The following is a 19138-nucleotide window of genomic DNA, read 5'->3' on the forward strand; positions in this document are numbered from 1 at the left end:
CCTATGCAATTTTGTGTGTCTTCATCACCAGGGGCTTTATTTGGCCCTAAATTGATTCTTTGAAGGGGTTCATGGACCAGAGGTGCAGAACCACTTGTATGACTGGTAGCTAGCATCAAGCCATTCTGGCTTCTCTATATACATATATCTAGTTTAGACCTAAAGCTATGCTTTTCAGAAATTTATTATGATGAAGAAGAAGATGTCACAAGTACCAACCAAACAACAATAAGCTTCAAACCATCTCAGGGTTGATTTAGGCACATCATAAATGCAAGCTTCCCAGGACAGGAATCAGTACCTGCCACTACTAGCTTCCAGTGGCACATGCAAAGTTCTGTTTCTAAAACATTTCCTTCTTATATCATCTCCTAATATTAATAAGATCACACATAGCAGTTTCAGCTGTAAATAGAGATGCATTTGTTGGAGTTTTGATCTGCTCCTTCACCACCTTTGATTTTTTTTTTTATCTCAGATTAATTATCATCTTCCCTTCTACTGTCAAATAATAACTGGATACAGAATAACAGGACTAGAATGTCCCATCCATTTCAAGGCTTTCACACTTGCACTGCTCCTTTCTGGGCTAAAACTTCCTCCAGAGACATAAAATCCATTTGGCAAATAATCCATGATGCAAGAGAAGGTGAGGCAGGAGCCTGCTACAGGTGCCTCTGACTTCCTGGTGCGAGTGTTCCTGCCCCGAGAGCAGTGTGAGTTCTGGTGCCATCCTCAGACTCTTGTGGGAACTGGCACCTCCTGCCTCTCCTGTGCCTTCCTGCCAGGCTGAGTGACAGTCCTCAGAGGGCAGAGGAGTGGGAGGGGAGCACAGCTCGTGCCTTGGACTGCGGGAGGATTGCTGAGCTTCTGGCTGCCTTCTCCCTGCTCAGAGTATTTCCCAAGAGAAAAACTTCTTCCCAGCATGGCAAGTGGGTAAGAGACAATCATACTGATTCTCCTCTAACAGGCAGGCTAGGGGGGATGGGATATATTTTTTCTGTGCAAGGGTGAATATTACATGACATGCAGCACAGCAAGAACCCTCTTCCTCTTTCTATTCTATTTTACTGACTCACTGCAGTGTACAACATCGGTGAGGTTACTGAACCACTAGCTTAAAATAAAGGTGATGGTAAAATCAGATTGTGCTTAAATATAGCTGATAACTCAGAATCAGTTCTTCAGACATCAGTTGCCTGCCCAGGACCTTGGCAGACTGTTCCACTCTCATGTTTGCCCCTTGACATTGCCTTTCCCTTTCCACATACAAAACCTGCCTTATGTTTTCAGGTATTTGAAATATCGGCTTTACTTAAAAAAAAATAAATAAAAATCACTGGACTCAAATAGAAGACATAGACACTGGCATAAGATGAAAATCTAGAGATTTGTTTCTATCTTCTGTTTGTCATAAATTGTTTCTGTCTTCTGTTGCATGTATTTCAAACATTTGAACTAAGTTTTTTAAATTGTTGGAAACTTCTTGTAAATAGCTGCTCATCAGGTGTTCCAAATCCCTTTCTTCTCTATATAAAGGTTAAGGGCTGTATAAAATTGCATATTGTTGAAAGGATCTCTGAAAGTAAATTTACTTTGGAGAAGGTGCACAATCAAACCTTATTTGCAGGGCTTCATGTCACCCATTTGCAATACCTGTTCTTCTTGCTCTAACAGTGTTGACTTTCTCACATTATTTGCTACTGACCTTTAATTCTTTTCATGTCTTGAATAATTTCTGATTTATAGTAATAACGTCTTGTTCTTGGAGCATTGTTTTGGGTAGAATAAGAAGAAAATGGAGATGCTAGATTCTTTGGCTCTAAACACACTGCTGGTGCATCAATTGCTATTGCAAAGAGCCTCTCCCAGGTTTTCTCAGCTCTTAAAAGTGCAGACTGAGTGTTGTTACTGGGGTGGTGCTTTGCTCATGTGAGCACATCCAAGCAAGGCTCCAACTGGACAAAATCCAACTGGCCAGACTTCTTGCACAGAAATAATTAACTCTATGTGCAAGCATAAATCTAACAACTCAGAGCTTTCACACAGGGAAAAGATTGAGAACTGATGATAAAAATCTCTGGTTTGAGTCACCCATGCCATTGTGTTGAAAACCAGGGAGAAAATATGCAATACCATTTTCCAGAACAACCGTACTTACATGCTGGTGTGTCACGGATTTGCATGAAGGTGTTGGGCATCTTCTCATTTAAGCTGTCTCACCTTGCATGTGTAAGCTAAGTTTATGGCCCTTTTAAAAGAGATACCATCCAGAAAGAGTTTTACAAGGTGACTGTATAAGTTGCTAGACAAGTTTTTTGCTTTGGCAAGGGTATATTTTTTCAGTCTTCAGTTACAGCATAAACAGGTGCTCTCTCTGTTTGGAAACTAAAGGGACAACAAAAAGGAGAGGAAAAATCCATGATGATATTGTGGTAGTATCTAGCAGAGATAAAGGACAGTAGAGACTTTTATATTGTAAAATTTAGTGATTTCAATTTTGGGACAAGTTTCCTGAATGGAGAAATGCTAGTAGGAGAAGTATATTTATAGAACAAAAATAAGGATTGAAATCTGTAGGTACACTCTTATTGTAACCCTCTCCTGAATAGACACCTTGAGCTCATGTGATATTTCATAATATTTCTAAAGGAGGAAGATCAAACTGCTTTATAAACACAGGACAAATCTGCTAAGAGCAGACTGAGAGCAAGTGGGCATTAAAGAGATGATAGATCTCTCCTAGATAGGTGACTGTTACTAAAATATACACATAGTAAAAGATATGTATATAAAATATGTATCTGAGAAACAAAATATTATAATAAAACCCAAGTGACACCCTCTCTAATGCTCCACATACCTTGGATGTTCAGCAGGCAGCAGACTCCTCTTCACCAGCAGTAATCCCTTCCAAAGTAGAAGCTCTATTAAACATAATATGATGGTTCTCAAACAGGATAAGTTGGTACAGAGGAGCAGGCAGCAGGAGGGTCCAGAATACAGCACAAAAGTGATCCAATAAAATTAGGGCAGTCCAAGGTAAAGGCTTGAAGTTTGAAAAACATCTCCAGTACTGTTCTGTGAGCTCACCAGTCCTGTCCCTGGGCTTTCAGCTGAGCTGCTGAAGTGAGCAGTTTTCTGTTTGGTGTTGGTTTGTAGGCTCTTTCAAAAAGGGCTTGCTCTTTGTAAGGCTCCAGAAAGAATATGGAACCATGGCAGGAAATAAATAAAACTGCTGCTGTTGGTGGCTGCTGAGGCAGCTCCCTGGGACACTGAGCAAGGGCCTTGTTTGCTGACAGTGCCCCACTGACTGCACAAGCAGAGCCTGGGTTTTGGGCAAAGGCTGAATGAAGCTCCTCTGTGACAGCCTCCTTCTTCTCCACTGTGAGATCCATGCAAGTACCTGTTCCCAGCACAACTCTTCCTTCACATTCCTGTTTATCCAGGCAATGAACATGTCCTTTGGCTACCAAACACTAGATTTTTTCATCTTTTTCCTTTCTCCAGGTATTGACACGTGTTCAAGCCCAGTTAAAAATTCAAGTGATCTTTTAGATTTCCCATCCACAGCTATCCCAAAGTACCAGAGAACCCAAGGGAAAATGGACTGTGCCTCCAGCACCGCTCAGGAGCACAGTGGCTCAGATCCACAGCTGCAGGCAGGCTGAGGTGTGGCAGCTGCTGTAATTATGGTTATCTGCCCTGCCCTTATGCCTTTGCCACAATCTTTGTTTGCTCTTCCTGCTGGAGAGCATGGAATTTGCCACTGGCAGGAGGATGCAGCAAGTTATCTCTATCCTTAGCAGAACAGAAGGAGAAGGCTTAACACTAATCAGCGGTTCAGAGCTGGGCTTGAAAGTGCCTTGGTTCAGTCTGGGAAAGCCAGTTGTTAAAATCATGGCAGGTTGCTCCAAGAGCTTTTTGAAAGAAATACCAATTGTTGACAGATTTCTGTACTTTTCTTCTTTTCTAGAAGACATCTCTTTTGGAGGAGAATTCAAAATGATCAAGCGGTTCTTCTCTGGGTTTGATGCATGTGTTGGTTTGTAACTGATTGATTCCCCTGTCAGTTAATTAAAGATTAAGCCACCTCTCTTTTTCTCCACTCTGTTGTCCTGATCCCCTCTTAGTGTGAACATAATGTACTTGAAACTGAAGCTACCTCTGGGCACTTCATCACAGTAACAACCTGTCATGGTTTGACATTGGCCAAATACCAGGCACCCACAAGAATCATTCCCTCACCCTCTCCTACCACAGCTAGGCAGAGGAGAGAAAAAAATGAACAAAGGGTTCATGAGTTGAGATAGGAACTGTGAGAAAACACTCCCAAGGCCAAAACAGGCTCAGCTTAGAAATACAAAGTGAATTTATTACTAACAGAGTCAGAAGAAGAGAATGAGAAGCAAAATAAGCCATTAAAACACATTTTTACCCCAAGCCCCTCCCTCCTTCCCACCAACAGTGCAGGGAGACAGGCCATGGGGGTTTTTTGTTAGTTTATCACCCAAGATCTTCTGCTGCTGCTCAGGAAAAGGAGCCCTTCCCCTGTGAGACTGTGGGGTTCCTTCCCACAGGAGACAGTTCTCAGTGAACTGTCTGTCTCAGTGTGGGTCCAAATCTCACGAGCAGCAGTCCTCCCAAAACTGCTGCAATGTGGGTCTCTCTCTCCACGGGGTGCAGTCCTCCAAGGACAGCTTAGGATCAAGGGCCCCCTCTCTCCAGTGGTCTTCCACTGGATCATGGCCTCCTCCAGGTATCCACCTGCTCCAGCATGGGCACCTTCCCCACAGGCTGTGGGTGGATCTCTGCATTCCCCATGGATCCCCATGGGCACAGCTGCTTCACCATGGTCTCACCACAGCCTGCAGAAGAACCTCAGCTCTGGTGCCTGGAGAACCTCCTCCCCTGCTTCTGCACTGACCTTGGGTCACCATCCTGTTTCCCTCACATATGCTCACTTCCTCCTCTTCTCTGGCTAGGAATAGAGCTGTGCCTAATTTGTGCTGATTTTCTTCCTGAATCTGTTATGACAGAGGCCTTACCATCACCTCTAACTGGCCCAGCCTTGGCCAGCAGCATGTCCACCTTCAGAGCCACCAGGCATTGACTGCTGGACACAGTGGAAGCTCCCAGCAGCTTCTCACAGCAGCCACCTCTGTGCCCTCCCCAGCTGCCAAAAACCAGGCCATGACAAACCAACACACAACCCTACCTAAATTTTGTTGATAGATGAATAGACAGACTTCTGAAAACTGTACGCTATTATGCTGGACAAGACTCCATTAAAAATTAGGGAAGGAGAAGCTGGGGTAGGTATGTGCATCAGTGATAAGTACATGAGGGATTTTTATTGTATGCAGACATGGCGTTTAGAGCCTTACTTACCCTTTGTCACCGCTACCTTTATGCTGGGATAATCCCATGGCAAAAGAAAACATTTTGTGTGGAATCTTGCTTGAAGGAAGAAGGGAAGAGTTTATAAGATTGCTGTGAGAAAAGCATCATAGGAGGAATTTTTTGCTTCCTGTTCTGTTGGCAGTGTTGCTGCATCCTGGGAACAATCTCCTGCTTGCCTCTGGTTTGTGCACAGAATCCTCGGGAATGAAACACTACCATCTTCCTTTTTGTTTCATTGCATGGGAAACCACAGGAACTTATCAACAAGAACTTTGTTGTCTGAGTCTAAGGGAAGACTCAGGTTTCCTTACAGGTTACCTGCATTCTTTAAAAAGGAACGTGGACCATAAGTATTGTGGGTTTCACAGTGGCACTGACAGGAACATGTGGGGAGAAAGAGAAACTTGATGCCAGGATGATATCCAGAACATGGAGAGGCATTAGAAGACTCTACAAGTGACTTGCAGAAATAACAGCACGTGCCTTTTTTCCTGCCTTACATGCATTCCTCTGTATTTCTTGGCAGGAAGGCCTTAAATCATGAACTTTCTAAGCTTTTCAATGAGATGTGGGATGCAGATGTTCACCGCCTTAGGCCTGGGAGAGACTACACAATTGACGTGCAGGTAACCAATTGCCAAGTCAGGATTAAGGTCAGTGTGGTGCTGCAGGAAAAGGTGCCTGCAAAAGTGCCTTTTGCTTAAAGAGTTGCCTGTGCTTTGTCATGTCCAGTGGGGAAAGCATGCCTTAGGAGAGGGAACAATACAGAGAACACAAATGGTTCACACTTACCTGGACCTTGGTTACAAGTGGAGTCTTTCAGGTGTCTGTCTTGGGTCCTGTATTATTTCATCTCTCTATCTGTGAGCTGGAGGAGGAACAACTAGCGTGTAGCCCTTCCAGTTTTGCAGATGACAGCAAACTGTGGTGATGAAATTGGTATGCTCAGATGCAGGGCTTCTCTTCCACTGGACATAGGCAGGCTGGCGGAATATGCTAGTGAAAGGAACATCATGAAATTCAACAAAAACAAAGGAACAGGATGCTCAGAGAAGCTGTGAAATCTCCATTTTTGGAGGCTTTCAAGACCCAAAAAGATGACTCCCTGAGAAATAGTCTGAATTCAGTGTTAACCACAATTTGAACAGCACTAGAGATGTTCTGCTCCACCCTGTGCGTTTCAGTGTGTGAATGACAGCTTGTGTGTGGGGTGTGGGTGACTTGCAGTGAGGGAGAAAGGGAGATAGGTCCCAAGTCATTCTTAGGGGAATAAGGGAGGAATTTGAGAAATTCCTGGGTTTCTCTGGGAGAGCAGGGAGTAGCAGAGAGGAGTGGGTGAAGATTTCAGGACTGTTGCTTCCAGTCCCAGGGAAATGTGAGAGAGGAGTGAGAGATTTCATAAGCAGCCATTTCACTCCTTGCTAGCTGAGTGCAGTGCAAACATGACCATGTGTTTTGGCCACAAATTGCAATAGGCCAGAATATTCACAATCCAATTTTCTACTCACACAAGAACTCACTTTATTCTGATATTACTCAAATGCTTTATTCCAATGTTACTCAAACACTTTATTCCAATGTTGCTTCATATTGTAACAGATAATTTCCTGTTGCTGATAAACTTGAAATAGTGGTACCTACCTCAAGCCAAATTGTGTGTGGGCAAAACTTCTGCCACATGGTTTCTCCATTTGTCAGAACAAGGCTCTAGTACCTCTTGCCTGTGTTAACAAGCTGCTACTCATCTACTATCTTCTTTCCTTCAGAAAGCCCTTTATGAAATAGAAATTTGAAAATTATCGGGAAAGCCTCCTTAAAATTGCAGAGACAGAAGGCAACCAAATCTCCTTGTTATTTATTTGTGGTGGGAGGGACCACATTACTTGCTCTACATTATTTCTGTTTACCATTTGTGATTTATATAGTATAATAGCACAGCTGGTTACTGAGCAGAACTGAACTATCACATGGGCCATTACGATCATCTCTGAGGAAACTGAAATTTCAGGCTCTTACAGATGTCAGAGGTTATCTTTTTTCTTTATGCTGGCAGTTCTGTAATATTGTCTCTCATTTCACAGGAAGACAATTCCTAGCAAAGAATGCTGATGGCATTATGGGGTTTGGTTTGATTATCACAAAGGCAGGCACTGTTTCCTCTAAGGACATCTTACTCCTTATTTTCCTCCATTTTTGCTAGGGAAAAGCAGGTCCAGCACAGCAAGGGGACAGGGCTGTCCAGGACAACGCAGCCAGACATCTGTTTCACAATGTAAATGAAGAACGCCTGAGGAGCATAAAAACTTTTGCAAGTGAGACGTGTTCTTTTGTTAATGGTGGATGTGATATAAAAAAATCTGTGCTGTATTTGACGTGTTTGCCTAAAATATAACATTGTATATAATCTGGACGGCGGTGAGGATCATCAGACTGCAGGTCATTTGAAGGGAGTTTTTGTAACAGTTGCTTGGAGATTACCTGTACCTGAGCCTCGGGAGGAGGATCCTTTTGTGCCCCAGGCAAAATCTGAATTCTCTCTCTCTTTCCACTACAAAGTAAAAGGGATGAGACACTTACCAGCTCCAGAAGTGGCCCAAGGGAATCTCACAGGGTTCAACAAGACCAAGTGTTGGTGCTGCACCTGGGTCAGAAGAGCCCCTGGGATCAATCCAGGCTGGGGATGAGCAGAGGGAGCAGCCCTGGCTGAAGGACCTGGGGCTGCTGTGGGTGAGAGCTGGCCCTGCCCCAACCCAGAGCCCCCCTGTGCTGGGCTGCACCCAGAGCCCCAGGGCAGCAGGGCAGGGGGGATTCTGCCCCTGTGCCCCTCTCTGCTGAGCCCCCTGCAGGGCTGCATCCAGCCCTGGGCCCAGCACAGCAAGGACAGGGAGCTGCTGGAGCCAGGCCAGAGCAGGGACACCAAGGGGAGCAGAGGGATGGAGCAGCTCTGCTGGGAGGAAAGGCTGAGGGAATTGGGATTGTGCAGCCTGGAGAGGAGAAGGCTTTGGGGTGACCTCACTGTGGCCTTGCAGTGCCTGAAGGGAGCCCACAGGAAAGATGGAGAGAGACTCTGGACAAGGGCCTGGAGTGACAGGACAAGGGGGAATGGCTTCACACTGACAGAGAGGAAGTTTAGATTAGAATTTAGAAAGAAATTCTTTCCTATGAGGGCAGTTGGGACATAATGGTGAACAGTTTGTCCAGAGCAGCTGCGGCTGCCCCAGCCCTGGCAGTGTCCAAGGCCAGGCTGGACAGGGCTCTGAGCAACCTGGGATAGTGGAAGGTGTTCCTGACCATGGCAGGGAGTTTGAACTGGATGATCTTTAAGGTCTCTTCCAACCCAAACCATTCTATGATTCTATGCACTGAAAAAGACACCAAATTCATCTTTGCTCCCTTACTCACAACTTCCAAGCCCTTTCAGGTAGTACCAGACCCACAGCTAGGTCTTGCATTTCTGTTGGGGGCTACACTTCAGCCATGTCTATGGATGTATGTTTCCTTCCCTAATTTTTATCAAGCTCAAGACATCTATTATTGGTTTATGCTCTATTATTCCTCTACTGAAATAATGCACACAAAATCTTGTGCCAGCATAGCTCATGGTCCTAAGCTTGTGTCTATAATTGTGGTGGGCAGATGTGATTTGTTTTGGTAGGTCATTATTATTTCAGCCCTTGGCTCCATAAGGAAGCTCAGTAGCTGTTTATCTTTAAAAAGATCTATAAAAAGTACAGCAGTGATCTGGCCTTGAGTCACCTTGATGCCTAAACTTAACAGTATACCTGGGAGTAGAATCTGACATATAAAGGAATGGTCTTCTCTAAGGGCTGAAAAGGCATATTCTCTGGTGGCTTTTTATGATGGCACTCTAATGTCTGGATCAGGCATATGAGCAGACTGAAAGTTACCCTTTTTCTGCAGCCTTTATTTCCTTATTGGACAACTATGAGACATCAACCGGTGTAGCAGAAGTAGTGACTCCAGAAGAAATAGTTGAAAACAACCATTTCCTTGATGCTATCTTAGCAACACAAGTCATGAGAGTGAGTAACACAGATCTTTTTTGTCACTGAAAACACTGATTAAAAAGTAAACTGTATATATATCTTGCTTTTCTACCCTTCAGCTAGCTCATGACTATCTGCTGAAAAAAAACCTAGCAAGGCCAAACCTTGCAGATTTCAAACATCAGCTTTATGACATCTGGTTCCAGCTCAATGCCAGGAAAGAAGGAGACAGGTATGTTGGATGGTTGTGGGCACTGATAATCTCTCTGCTATTCTGATTTAGGTAAATGTAAGCTTGAGTGCCATCTGCTACATATAGAACTGCAAGCCAGCTTCAGAATAGCTTCAGCATGACAGAGAGTGCGTTTAGATTGGATATGAGGAAGAAATTCTTCCCTGTGAGGATGGTGAGGCTCTGGCACAGGTTGCCCAGAGAAGCTGTGGCTGCCTCTGGATCACTGGACATGTCCAAGGCCAGGCTGGATGGGGCTTTGAGCAACCTGGGATAGTGGCAGGTGTCCCTGCCCATGGCAGGGGGTTGGAATAAGATGGCCTTTAACATCCCTTCCAAATCAAACCATTCTATGGCTCTATGAAGCATATAAAATACCTATATACTAAAAAGTATACTATTTTTTTCTTCTTCATTACAGACCTGATTCTTGTGGTTTTGAACATGTTTTTGTTGGAGAAACAAGGCATGGTAAAGAGATCTTGGGTTTGCACAACTGGGTGCAATTTTACCTTCAGGAAAAGCGCAACCAGATTGATTACAAGGGATATGTAGCTCGGAAGAACAAAACCAGGGTAAGAACAAGCCTTTGGGGGCCTTTGCAAGTAAAACAAATGGATCCAGAGATAAAAGTTGTAATGAAACAAGTGTAATAATGCAGACATAGGCTCAGTGTTTTGAACAACAATAAGTATATCCAGTATGTAACTGTGTATAAGAAGAATGAACAATTATATGTCTTCCAGCTTCTTTTTTTGTGAAAACTATTTTAAAAAGTAGTGCTAGTGTTTACAGAATCGCAACACTGCTGAGGCTTAGTTGGGATAAATGTATGCTCCAGAGGTCAGAGAAAAGATTGTGCCCATCTAGAGCACCCAGGCACACCAAGGATGACTAAGTCTTACAAAGCTCTCAGAAATCTAGAATCAGAAATTCTATCTGTCCAGTCACAGCTGTGTTGGAGATAATTCTGTTGTTTCATTTATGCTTTCAGCCTGATAAAGATGACCAAGTTTTGAGCATCCAGTTCAGCTGGAAGGGCTCAGTCAAGCCAGTCGGAAGCACCTTTATTGGTGTCAGCCCGGAGTTTGAATTTGCCCTTTATACAGTCATTTTCCTGCTGTCTGAAGAAAGAGTCACACGTGAAACAGTGAAGATAGATGAGTACGAGCTACAGATGGTTGTCTGGCGCCATGGGCACCACATTGGAACAGCATATCCAGTGCTGCTCAGCACCACTAGTGAAGATTAGTGGAGTGAGCAGGAAACTTCTTTTTTCAAATTGAGGGAAAGGAGGAGTGGTTGAGACAGGAGGAATGGATGGGGGATGGACAGGACCAGAGAGCAAAGTTAATATGTTGTTTTATACAACTCATTTCAAGTAAAAATTGATGACTCCGTCTCTTTTGGTCTGCAATGGAATGTTTAATCAGTAGTGTGTTGTGACACTGTCTGAGAAACCATGAAACATACTCCTGCTCACATTAAATTTACATCTAAATTACATCAGTCTTCCCTTCTGCATGATAGTACTGTACTTTTCAGCAAATAATGGCATTTAGGAAAAGGTTCTATTAAAATTGATATACATATTTCTCTTAGTTTTTAGTCCCTGCATATCTAAAAATGCAATAACCACACATTGCTTACACTTTACCTTCCAGACAGAAGCTTTGATTTGGGCACAGGCAGAACTCCAGGATGTTTTAATCTTCTCTTCTCATTCCATAAGAGGTTAATTTCAAATACATTATTACAATACAATGACCTGGACACACAGGGAACACATTTAGGTGAGGAGATGGTCATGAGATCCATAGCAGGCCTTAAAATGGATCTGATGACCATCTGTTTCTTTAACACAATTTTCGTATACTCCCTATGTGTTCCTGAATCACGTGGATGACAACTTCATGCTACAGGTCCTAAGAGGGCTGACTCAGAAAGATGCCCTCCCTCCTTGCTTTGCTGCTTGTCAACAGAGAGGATCTTGTGATCCTCTTGAGTGGAGATTGGTGGCTGTCTTGGCCACAGTGGCCATGAAGCCATCGAGTTTAAAATATCTGGCAACAGGAGGAAAAGTGCCAACAAAACTTCAACCCTGGACATGGGAAGAAGTGACTTCAGGCTGCTTAGGGAACCAGTAAGTAAAGTCCCCTGGTGTAGTGGTTTTGGTTCATCAATTTGAGATTTTTGAAATCTTGAATTTCAGATTTTGAGAAAAAAAATTGAGGGTTTGTTTTTTTTCCTCAGAATTTGAGATTTTGAGATTTGAGAAGTGATTTGAGAACCAACACACCTGGGAAAATGCTTTTGAAGGTCCTGGGGTCCATCAGTGCTGCGGTCACTTTTTAAGCACCAGCTCCTGAGGACACAGGAACAGGCAATTCCTAAAAATTGGAAATCAAGCAGATGAGGCAGAAGGCCACCTTGGCTGAACAGGAATCTTCTTTTAGAGATAACATAAAAAAGGAAGGGGTATGTCCAGTGGAAGCAAGGTCAGGTGACGTGGGAGGAGTACGGAGATGCTGCTTACCGCTGTAGGGGGAGAACTTGTGTGGCCAAAGCTCCACTGCAGTTGAAGCCACCAGAAATGTGGGGGACAATAAAAAGAGGGTTTAAAATACATTAATGGCAAAAGGCAGTAGTGAAAGGACATCAGCCCGTTACAGGATGAGGATGGTCACCTCACAAACAGGGCCATGGACAAGGTAGAGATGTTTAAGGCTTTCTTTGCCTCTGTCTTCAACACTGATGATGGACTAAGGAGGTCCCAGCACCCGGAGCTGGAGGACTGTGACTATGAGAATGGTAAACTCTGAGTTAACTGTGAAGGTGTGAGGGATCAGCTGCTCCAGCTGGATCCCTGTAGGTCTATGGGGTATGACAGGATTAATGTGAGAATACATAAAGACCTGGCTGATATCATCACGAGGCATCTCTTGATAATTTTTGAACAGTCTTGAGAACTGGAGAGGTCCCAGTTTTCAAAGAGGGCAAGAAGGATGACCCTGGAAGCTACAGGCCTGTCAGTCTCACTCCACTGCCTGGTAAAATTATGGAGATGGTGATCATTATTCTGGGAGGTATTGAAAAACACCTGAAGGACAACACAGTCATTGGTCACAGCTAATACATGAGGAAAGTCCTGCTTTTCAAAATTAATTTCCTTTTATGCTAAGGTAACCCACCCAGTTGATCCAAAAACATCAGTAGATGTAATTTTTTTGGATATAATCTATCTCAGTGTGCAGCCCACAGCTGGATAAACACATCATGTGATGGCTGAGCAACTTGCTCATGGGTCAAGCACAAAGAATGACATTACCTGGGTGACAGCTGACTGGCAGCCTATCACTTGTGGGGTTCCACAGGGCATTGTCATAGGCCCCGTTCTCTTAAAAATCCTCATAAAAAGTGGGAATGCAGGACAGAAAGGGACACTAAGTAAGCTTGCAGATAATACAAAACTGGGAGAAGCTGCTGACTCCCTCAAGGGCGAAGAGGCTCTGCAGAGAGCCCTGGTCACCAGTTGTGTGAAGTAAACAAAGGCAAGGGCTGGGTTCTGCATCTGGGCTGGGACAAACCTGAATGTACAGACAGACTGGGAATGAGAGGCTGGAGAGCAGTGTTGTGGAAAGGGACCTAGGGGTTTGTAAAGCTCATCTCTCGGGGCCTTTTGGGTCCCATCTCACTAGGTTTGGACCCTGGCCCCTCGCAGCCTTACAAGGACAAAAGTGAAAGACTTGAGGTGCTCTTCTCCTCGGGACCAAAAATCCCACAGCTTTATTGTGGAATTACTCCAGAGGGTCCAACGGAGGGCAAGAGGACCAGAGGAAAAAGCGATCAATTGTCTGATAACAGGGATTTTAAACCCTGGGGAAGGGGGTGGAGAAGAGGGAACACAGCCAATGGGATACAAGTGATGGGAGGGACCAGGGGAGGTGGTAACCTGGGGAGAGGCCTCCACCAGGGTGGGATGGAGGGGAAGATTGTGTGATATAAGAGAGGAATCCCATGAGGATAACAACATACTCTTCAGTGCAAAACACCGACCCAGTGCAAAACAACAATTAAATAAACTATTTAGTGCAATACAACAGGGGTTGATGGCCGGTTGGACATGAGCCAGCAGTGCCCTGGCAGCTAGGAGGGACAGCCCTGTCCTGGGTCACCGGGCCCAGCATTGCTGGCAGGGCCAGGCCAGGCCAGGGAGGGGATTGTCCCACTCTGCTCTGGGCTGGGGCAGCCTCACCTTGAATATTGTGTGTAGTTTTGGGTGCCACAATATAACAAAGCTCTGAAGCTGCTTGAGAGTGTATAAAGTAGGGTTTTGAAGATGGTGAAAGGCCTGATGAGAAAGCCATACAAGGAGCAGCTGAGGGCACTGGTCTGTTCAGCTGGAGAAGAGCAGACTGAGGTCAGAGCTCACAGCAGTTCTGCAGCTTCCTCATGAGGGGAAGAGGAGGGGCAGGCCCTGCTCTCTGCTCTGTGTGACCAGGGACAGGACCCAGGAAATGGCTGGAGCTCTGTCAGGGAGGGTCAGGGTGGATATCAGGGAAAGGTTCTTCCCCAGAGGGTGCTGGGGCACTGAACAGGCTCCCCAGGAATGGTCATGGCACCAAGGATGACGCTCTCAGGCGCAGGGCCTGATTGTTGGACTGGCCAGGCGTTAGACCCAAGATGGCTGTGGGTTCATTCCAACACAGAATATTCTGTGAAAATTTCAAATGAACAGAGAGCAAGGGGTTTCTATAGCTGTTGAAACATCACAAGGGGCTGCTCAGGCTGGGATTCAGAGGAGGAGCCATTGGAGAACACCAAGAATGGACCAGCTGAGAGATGCTGCTGAAGGAGTACAACCTTCCCTGCAGCAACAGGTCTCATATAGGACAGCAAGAGAGGCTGCAGTCAGGTTCTGCTGTAAATTTGAAACACAGGGGATCAGAGGCAGATATCAGCAATGTCAGGTACAGAACAACAGAGCAGTCACACAGCTGCTCTGGGGCGTAGAAAGCCACTCTGGGGAAGGTCAAAGGCACTCGGTTTCCCTCAGGCTGGGGAATATCCCTGCAGCCAAGGGCCCCCAGGTCACACTGCACGCCTCGACAACTCTTCAGAGTCCTGCTTCATCTTTGCGTAGGTGGCAGGGCAGAACTGGGAATAGAGCTGAGCCAGCAGAGCCTGGGAGGGGATCTCTAACTTGGTCCCGTGGCTCAGTTTGTTCCATATGTGCACTGCATAGGTGTTCTTAAGGAGTTTCTGAAGCTCCAAGGCACTCACTGCCTCAAACAACTGCTCCCAGTCCTGCCAGGGAATAGGATAAACAATTTCTTGGGCAAGAGCACTCACACCTTTGCAGCTCATGCTCTTGATAGTCCCGAGGGAGCACCACTTCTTGAAGACACGAGTTAGGAGCTCTGGGCCTTGGTACCCCCAGACCCAGCCATTGTAATTCTGCACAAAGTCCTGCATACAAAGCTCCATGAATTTGTGCTTGGCCTCAAAGGACAGAAAGGCTCCATTCAGTACACTGTCACCCTGAATGCCGAGGGCATTAGTGAGGTTCTGTAAGTTTTTAAGCACAATGAAGTCTGTATCCAGGTAGATGCCACCAAATTTCCACATGAGGACAATCCTGCAGGCATCAGAGAGGACATGTAAAAAATGAGGCTCCTGTTGCCGCTGAGGCTGCAGAAACCACTGTGCCAGAGGTGTTCCAGAAAAGAGCTCTGTCAAGTCCAGGGGCAGGATTTCCACGTTGGGGAAGCAGCTGAGCAAGGAGAAAGCCCAGTGCTTGGGCAAGGAGCCATTCTCTTTGGCCAAGCCTTTCATGAGCACCACGACTCTTGATGCAGGGTGTGTCCTGGCTGCTGACTCCACAGAGCACGAGAACAGGTAACTTGGGGCAGTTTGCTCCGAGGTCTCCACAAAAAACACGTTTCCTGTGGAAGGAGAGGGCCCACCAGCCATGTCGAGGGCAGAAGGCACATAGTGAGCACAGCTCATCTCAGCAGACAAACTGGAGGTGGGGCTGCTGCTCTTTGGGTCCTCCCCGATGCCCCAGTACAGCTTGTGGTAGGCAAGGGCTACGAACACAAAGATGAGGGTAAAAAGGGCACAGGGCTTGTGGCTCAGCACCACCCTGGTCAGCTTTAGGATGCAGCTGGGCATCCTGAGCTTTCTCTCTCCAGCCAGAGCCTGCTCTCCCGAGACAGCCTTCATGATCTGAAGGGAAGGAAAAAAGAGAAAAAACCTGACAGACAAGGCAGCAGAGTATGAGCCTTCCTTCTCAGGTGTGTCCCACCTTCATGGCAGTGCACAGCAAACTCTGGGAACACCATTAGAGAACCCATCTGTCACCCTCTAGAACTTCAGGTCTCTGTCAACACAAGACATGAGACACGTAGGCAAAGCCCTGGCAGGAGGAAATAGCAATGTTCCTTGTGACCATTCCTAGAGCCCTGTCAGCAGACACTGTGTGGAACTGCTGCCCACTGACAGCTGGTTATCATGAGGAGAGTTGTTTTCTCCTGACACACAACGTGTCCTTCCCCCAAACCAAACAGAAGTCTCAGCCTTCCAGTTGTTGAGCTGGCACTTGCTGCCTTTGCAAAACAACCAGCTGCCCCTGCAGAGAGCCTGGCACATTGTCCATGGCAGCATAGCCTTGCAGGATGGATGGAGAGTGGGAAAGGAATGGATGCAGGGCAGCTCAGGAGGCAGATGCAGACAATAAGGTCAAGAAGTGCCTTTGGAAAGGGAGTTCCAAGGCTGCTTCCCAACCCTGCACAGGTCACACTGGCTCTGCCCTGCTCAGTTCTCTCTCTGGATCCTGCTTTTGGACAGACATTCCCTCCTCTCTCCTGCCCTTAGCTTCCTTGCTTCTTCTGGCAAAAGGGAGGGTTGGAGTGGAAGAGATTTTTAACAAGGCAGCAACAAACAGGTAAGACAGTCTAGCTCCATCCTCAGCGTCAGCATCATCATTGCTGCCCTTTCCTCTCCTGAAATCGAGGTGCAGCAGAAGCAGCACCTCCTGTGCCCACCACAGGGCCCCAAAGGTCAACAGGCAAGAGCACATGAAGAAGCTGTGAGGAAGGCTGTGGCTTTTAGGACCATGGAAATGGTCTCAAGTGGGTCCAAGGGAGGTTAGAGTGGACATTACTCAGAATTTTACTCCCTGGAAGAGTTCCCAGGCATTGGCACAAGCTGCCCAAGAAAGCAGTGGAGCCACTGTCCCTGGAGGTATTTAACAGACACATAGGTGTGGCACTTAGGAACTGGGTTTAGTGGTGTTATGGCAGAGCGGGTTTTGAGGTTGGACGCAGGCAGTCAAAGATCTCTTCCACCCTAAAGCATTCCATCATTTCTCCTGCCTCCCTTAGCTCCATCTCCAGAGCCCTACCCTGCAGGACAGAAAGGTTCAGGAACCGGGAAAAGCTTTAGTCCAACAGCTGTAACCAAAGTGGCAGGGAACACGACAGAGCACCCAGGTGGCACGGTCCCATTTGTCATTGCTCCTTGATCACTGTGCCGGGCTCACGTACGGAGCTTGCCCTTTGGCCAGAAGGGATTTGTCAGCCACACTGGGAGGCATCCAAAGGTCAGAGCATGGAGCCATCACTCTGCACCAGGCACAGGGGGACAGAGGAGACACAAATGATGAGCTCTGGATCCCCAGAAAGTTTTCTCCTCCCACACAGAAATGCCACCATATGCTGCCAGTGCTACAGGCAGCCAAAGCCAGCCCACCCTGCCTTATACAGACCCCTCAACATTCCCACCCTCCACACACTACTGCTGGGTTAACCTTGTAAATACATTTTTCCTTTGCAAGCATAGGAAGAGAGAGCGGCACAGGCCTGGGGAGAAGTTCCTGTGCAGTAGATGGGCAGGAATGCGCCCCGTTCATCTAACTGCAAGCAAGGTTTGAGCTTGTCGGCGCATTTTGAGGAAAGGGCCAAACTTTACTCCCGTCACATCTCTATAAAGTTAAAAATACATTTCTGCTTTTGGAGCAGACAGGGCAACAATTTCAATGCTGCAATAGCCAGTTCAATTCATGTACAAAACAAATACAGGAAGCCTGGCTCTGTCTCTTCCTCTGAATACACATGTGCCATTGGAAAGAAATTGCAAACTCTACTCACCTGTCCCTGCTTTCAAGATGCCACAGAATTCACTGCTTAGCTGGAGAAGATTTTTAGTAGGTTGGTGTCTGTGAGGGCCCATACAACTCTGTGTTCTGGCACTTCCTCCTTCTGAAAGGAAGTGGCAAGAGGAAAAAGTCTGAATATGTGGAAAAACAATATACATGAAGGATGTGACATCAGTCCAGTGAGTAGCTCAAAAAAAGGATGTACGTAGAGCAGCAAAAAAGCCATCTAGTTATAAAGGAATCATTAAAAAAGGAGGAAATTCAGACCTCATTGTCACTACACTTTGAACTTTAGTCTGTGGCAGGAAAAATTTTGGGTTTTGTTTGTTCTCTTCTCCTTTGCTAAAATTTCCCAGTGCTCACACTGATGCTGGGGCTGCCACAATTACTGAGCTGAGTCTTCCACAGAGCTGCCTGCTCCCACCCCAAGCCCCAAGTACAGCATGCCCCCTTGCAAACACACTCTTTTCATCAAATGCTTTACTCGTTCATGAGGGAGTGCATACTCATATGGCAGGGATGTCAGGGAAGGACTTGGCCAAATTCAGGTGTCCCTCATTCTGTGACAGCTCCCCCTTGACCCTGTGATCAAGGGAGGCTCACCTTCCCTTGCATGAGACTTGCTGGCACATTCATAAAATCCCTCCTTTATCAGTACAGCCACTAAATTCAGGGTCTGCTGCAGTTCCTCCTCAGCTGCCTGAAACAAATACTGCTCTGTAGTGTCCCAGACCACCTCTCCTCTCCCCAAATCCTTCCATGCACGGCAGCACCATGGATGGACTCACAACAACTCTCGTCCCAGCCCAGGGACTCCTCAACCACTCTGGGCTCCCTGATCCAGTGATTCACCAGCCTTCCTTTCATTCTAACATGCCACACCACAAGGTGTGCCCATTGTGTCTCCTGCCATCTCTGCATTGAACAGAGGAGAGTCTCACTTGTGTCCTTCACCCACCCACCTGCCCACCTTCAGCCAGGTGTTTCACACCCTGAACACTCAGCCCAGCCTGCTCTAGTCCAAGACAAGTCAGCAGAGCTCTCCCAGCCTCTCCTCATGCAATGTGTGCTCCAGGCCCCTTCTCGCCTTGGTGGGCCTTTGCCAGATTTGCTCCAGTACGGACGGGCCTCCCTCATCCTGGGATTCCTGAACCCGCCCTCCAGGTGTGTCCCACCAGTGCTGAGTGGTGGGCAAGGATTTGCATTAGGGGGAGATGGATGACCCCACATCATCGACTGCCTACAACGTCAGAGGCATCTTCACTTACCAGGGGTCTGCTGGAATCCCACCCAGCAGACAGGAGACACTCCAGGAGGTTCCTGGAGCACGTGGAAGAG

At 46.4% G+C, this 19138-nt stretch overlaps 2 protein-coding genes across 2 annotated transcripts; one reads left to right on the forward strand and one right to left on the reverse strand.

Annotated features, from left to right (window-relative positions):
• Positions 1 to 841: 841 nt before the first annotated feature.
• On the forward strand, positions 842 to 10894 carry LOC134417228 (poly(U)-specific endoribonuclease-A-like). The gene is made up of 7 exons (XM_063154212.1): positions 842 to 936; positions 5930 to 6029; positions 7604 to 7715; positions 9325 to 9446; positions 9530 to 9642; positions 10064 to 10217; positions 10637 to 10894. The coding sequence occupies exons 1-7, from the start codon at positions 926 to 928 to the stop codon at positions 10892 to 10894; spliced, it is 870 nt and encodes a 289-aa protein (XP_063010282.1). The 5' UTR covers positions 842 to 925.
• On the reverse strand, positions 10264 to 17902 carry LOC134417227 (lactosylceramide 4-alpha-galactosyltransferase-like). Its single transcript, XM_063154211.1, has 2 exons — positions 17793 to 17902; positions 10264 to 15870 (listed from the first exon to the last, which is right to left on the reverse strand). Exon 2 carries the CDS (start codon positions 15865 to 15867, stop codon positions 14734 to 14736), a length of 1134 nt encoding a protein of 377 aa, XP_063010281.1. The 5' UTR covers positions 15868 to 15870; positions 17793 to 17902; the 3' UTR covers positions 10264 to 14733.
• Between the last annotated feature and the right edge of the window lie 1236 nt (positions 17903 to 19138).

Source organism: Melospiza melodia, chromosome 4, assembly GCF_035770615.1.
Source record: "Melospiza melodia melodia isolate bMelMel2 chromosome 4, bMelMel2.pri, whole genome shotgun sequence".
NCBI lineage: Eukaryota > Metazoa > Chordata > Aves > Passeriformes > Passerellidae > Melospiza > Melospiza melodia.

Excerpts from the sequence above, each read along its gene's own strand:
- LOC134417227 (XM_063154211.1), bottom strand. The coding sequence starts at position 15,867 with ATGAAGGCTGTCTCGGGAGAGCAGGCTCTGGCTGGAGAGAGAAAGCTC.
- LOC134417228 (XM_063154212.1), top strand. Across the intron at positions 7,716-9,324 it reads GAGCATAAAAACTTTTGCAA|CCTTTATTTCCTTATTGGAC; the intron begins GTGAGACGTGTT and ends CTTTTTCTGCAG. Across the intron at positions 10,218-10,636 it reads CTCGGAAGAACAAAACCAGG|CCTGATAAAGATGACCAAGT; the intron begins GTAAGAACAAGC and ends TTATGCTTTCAG.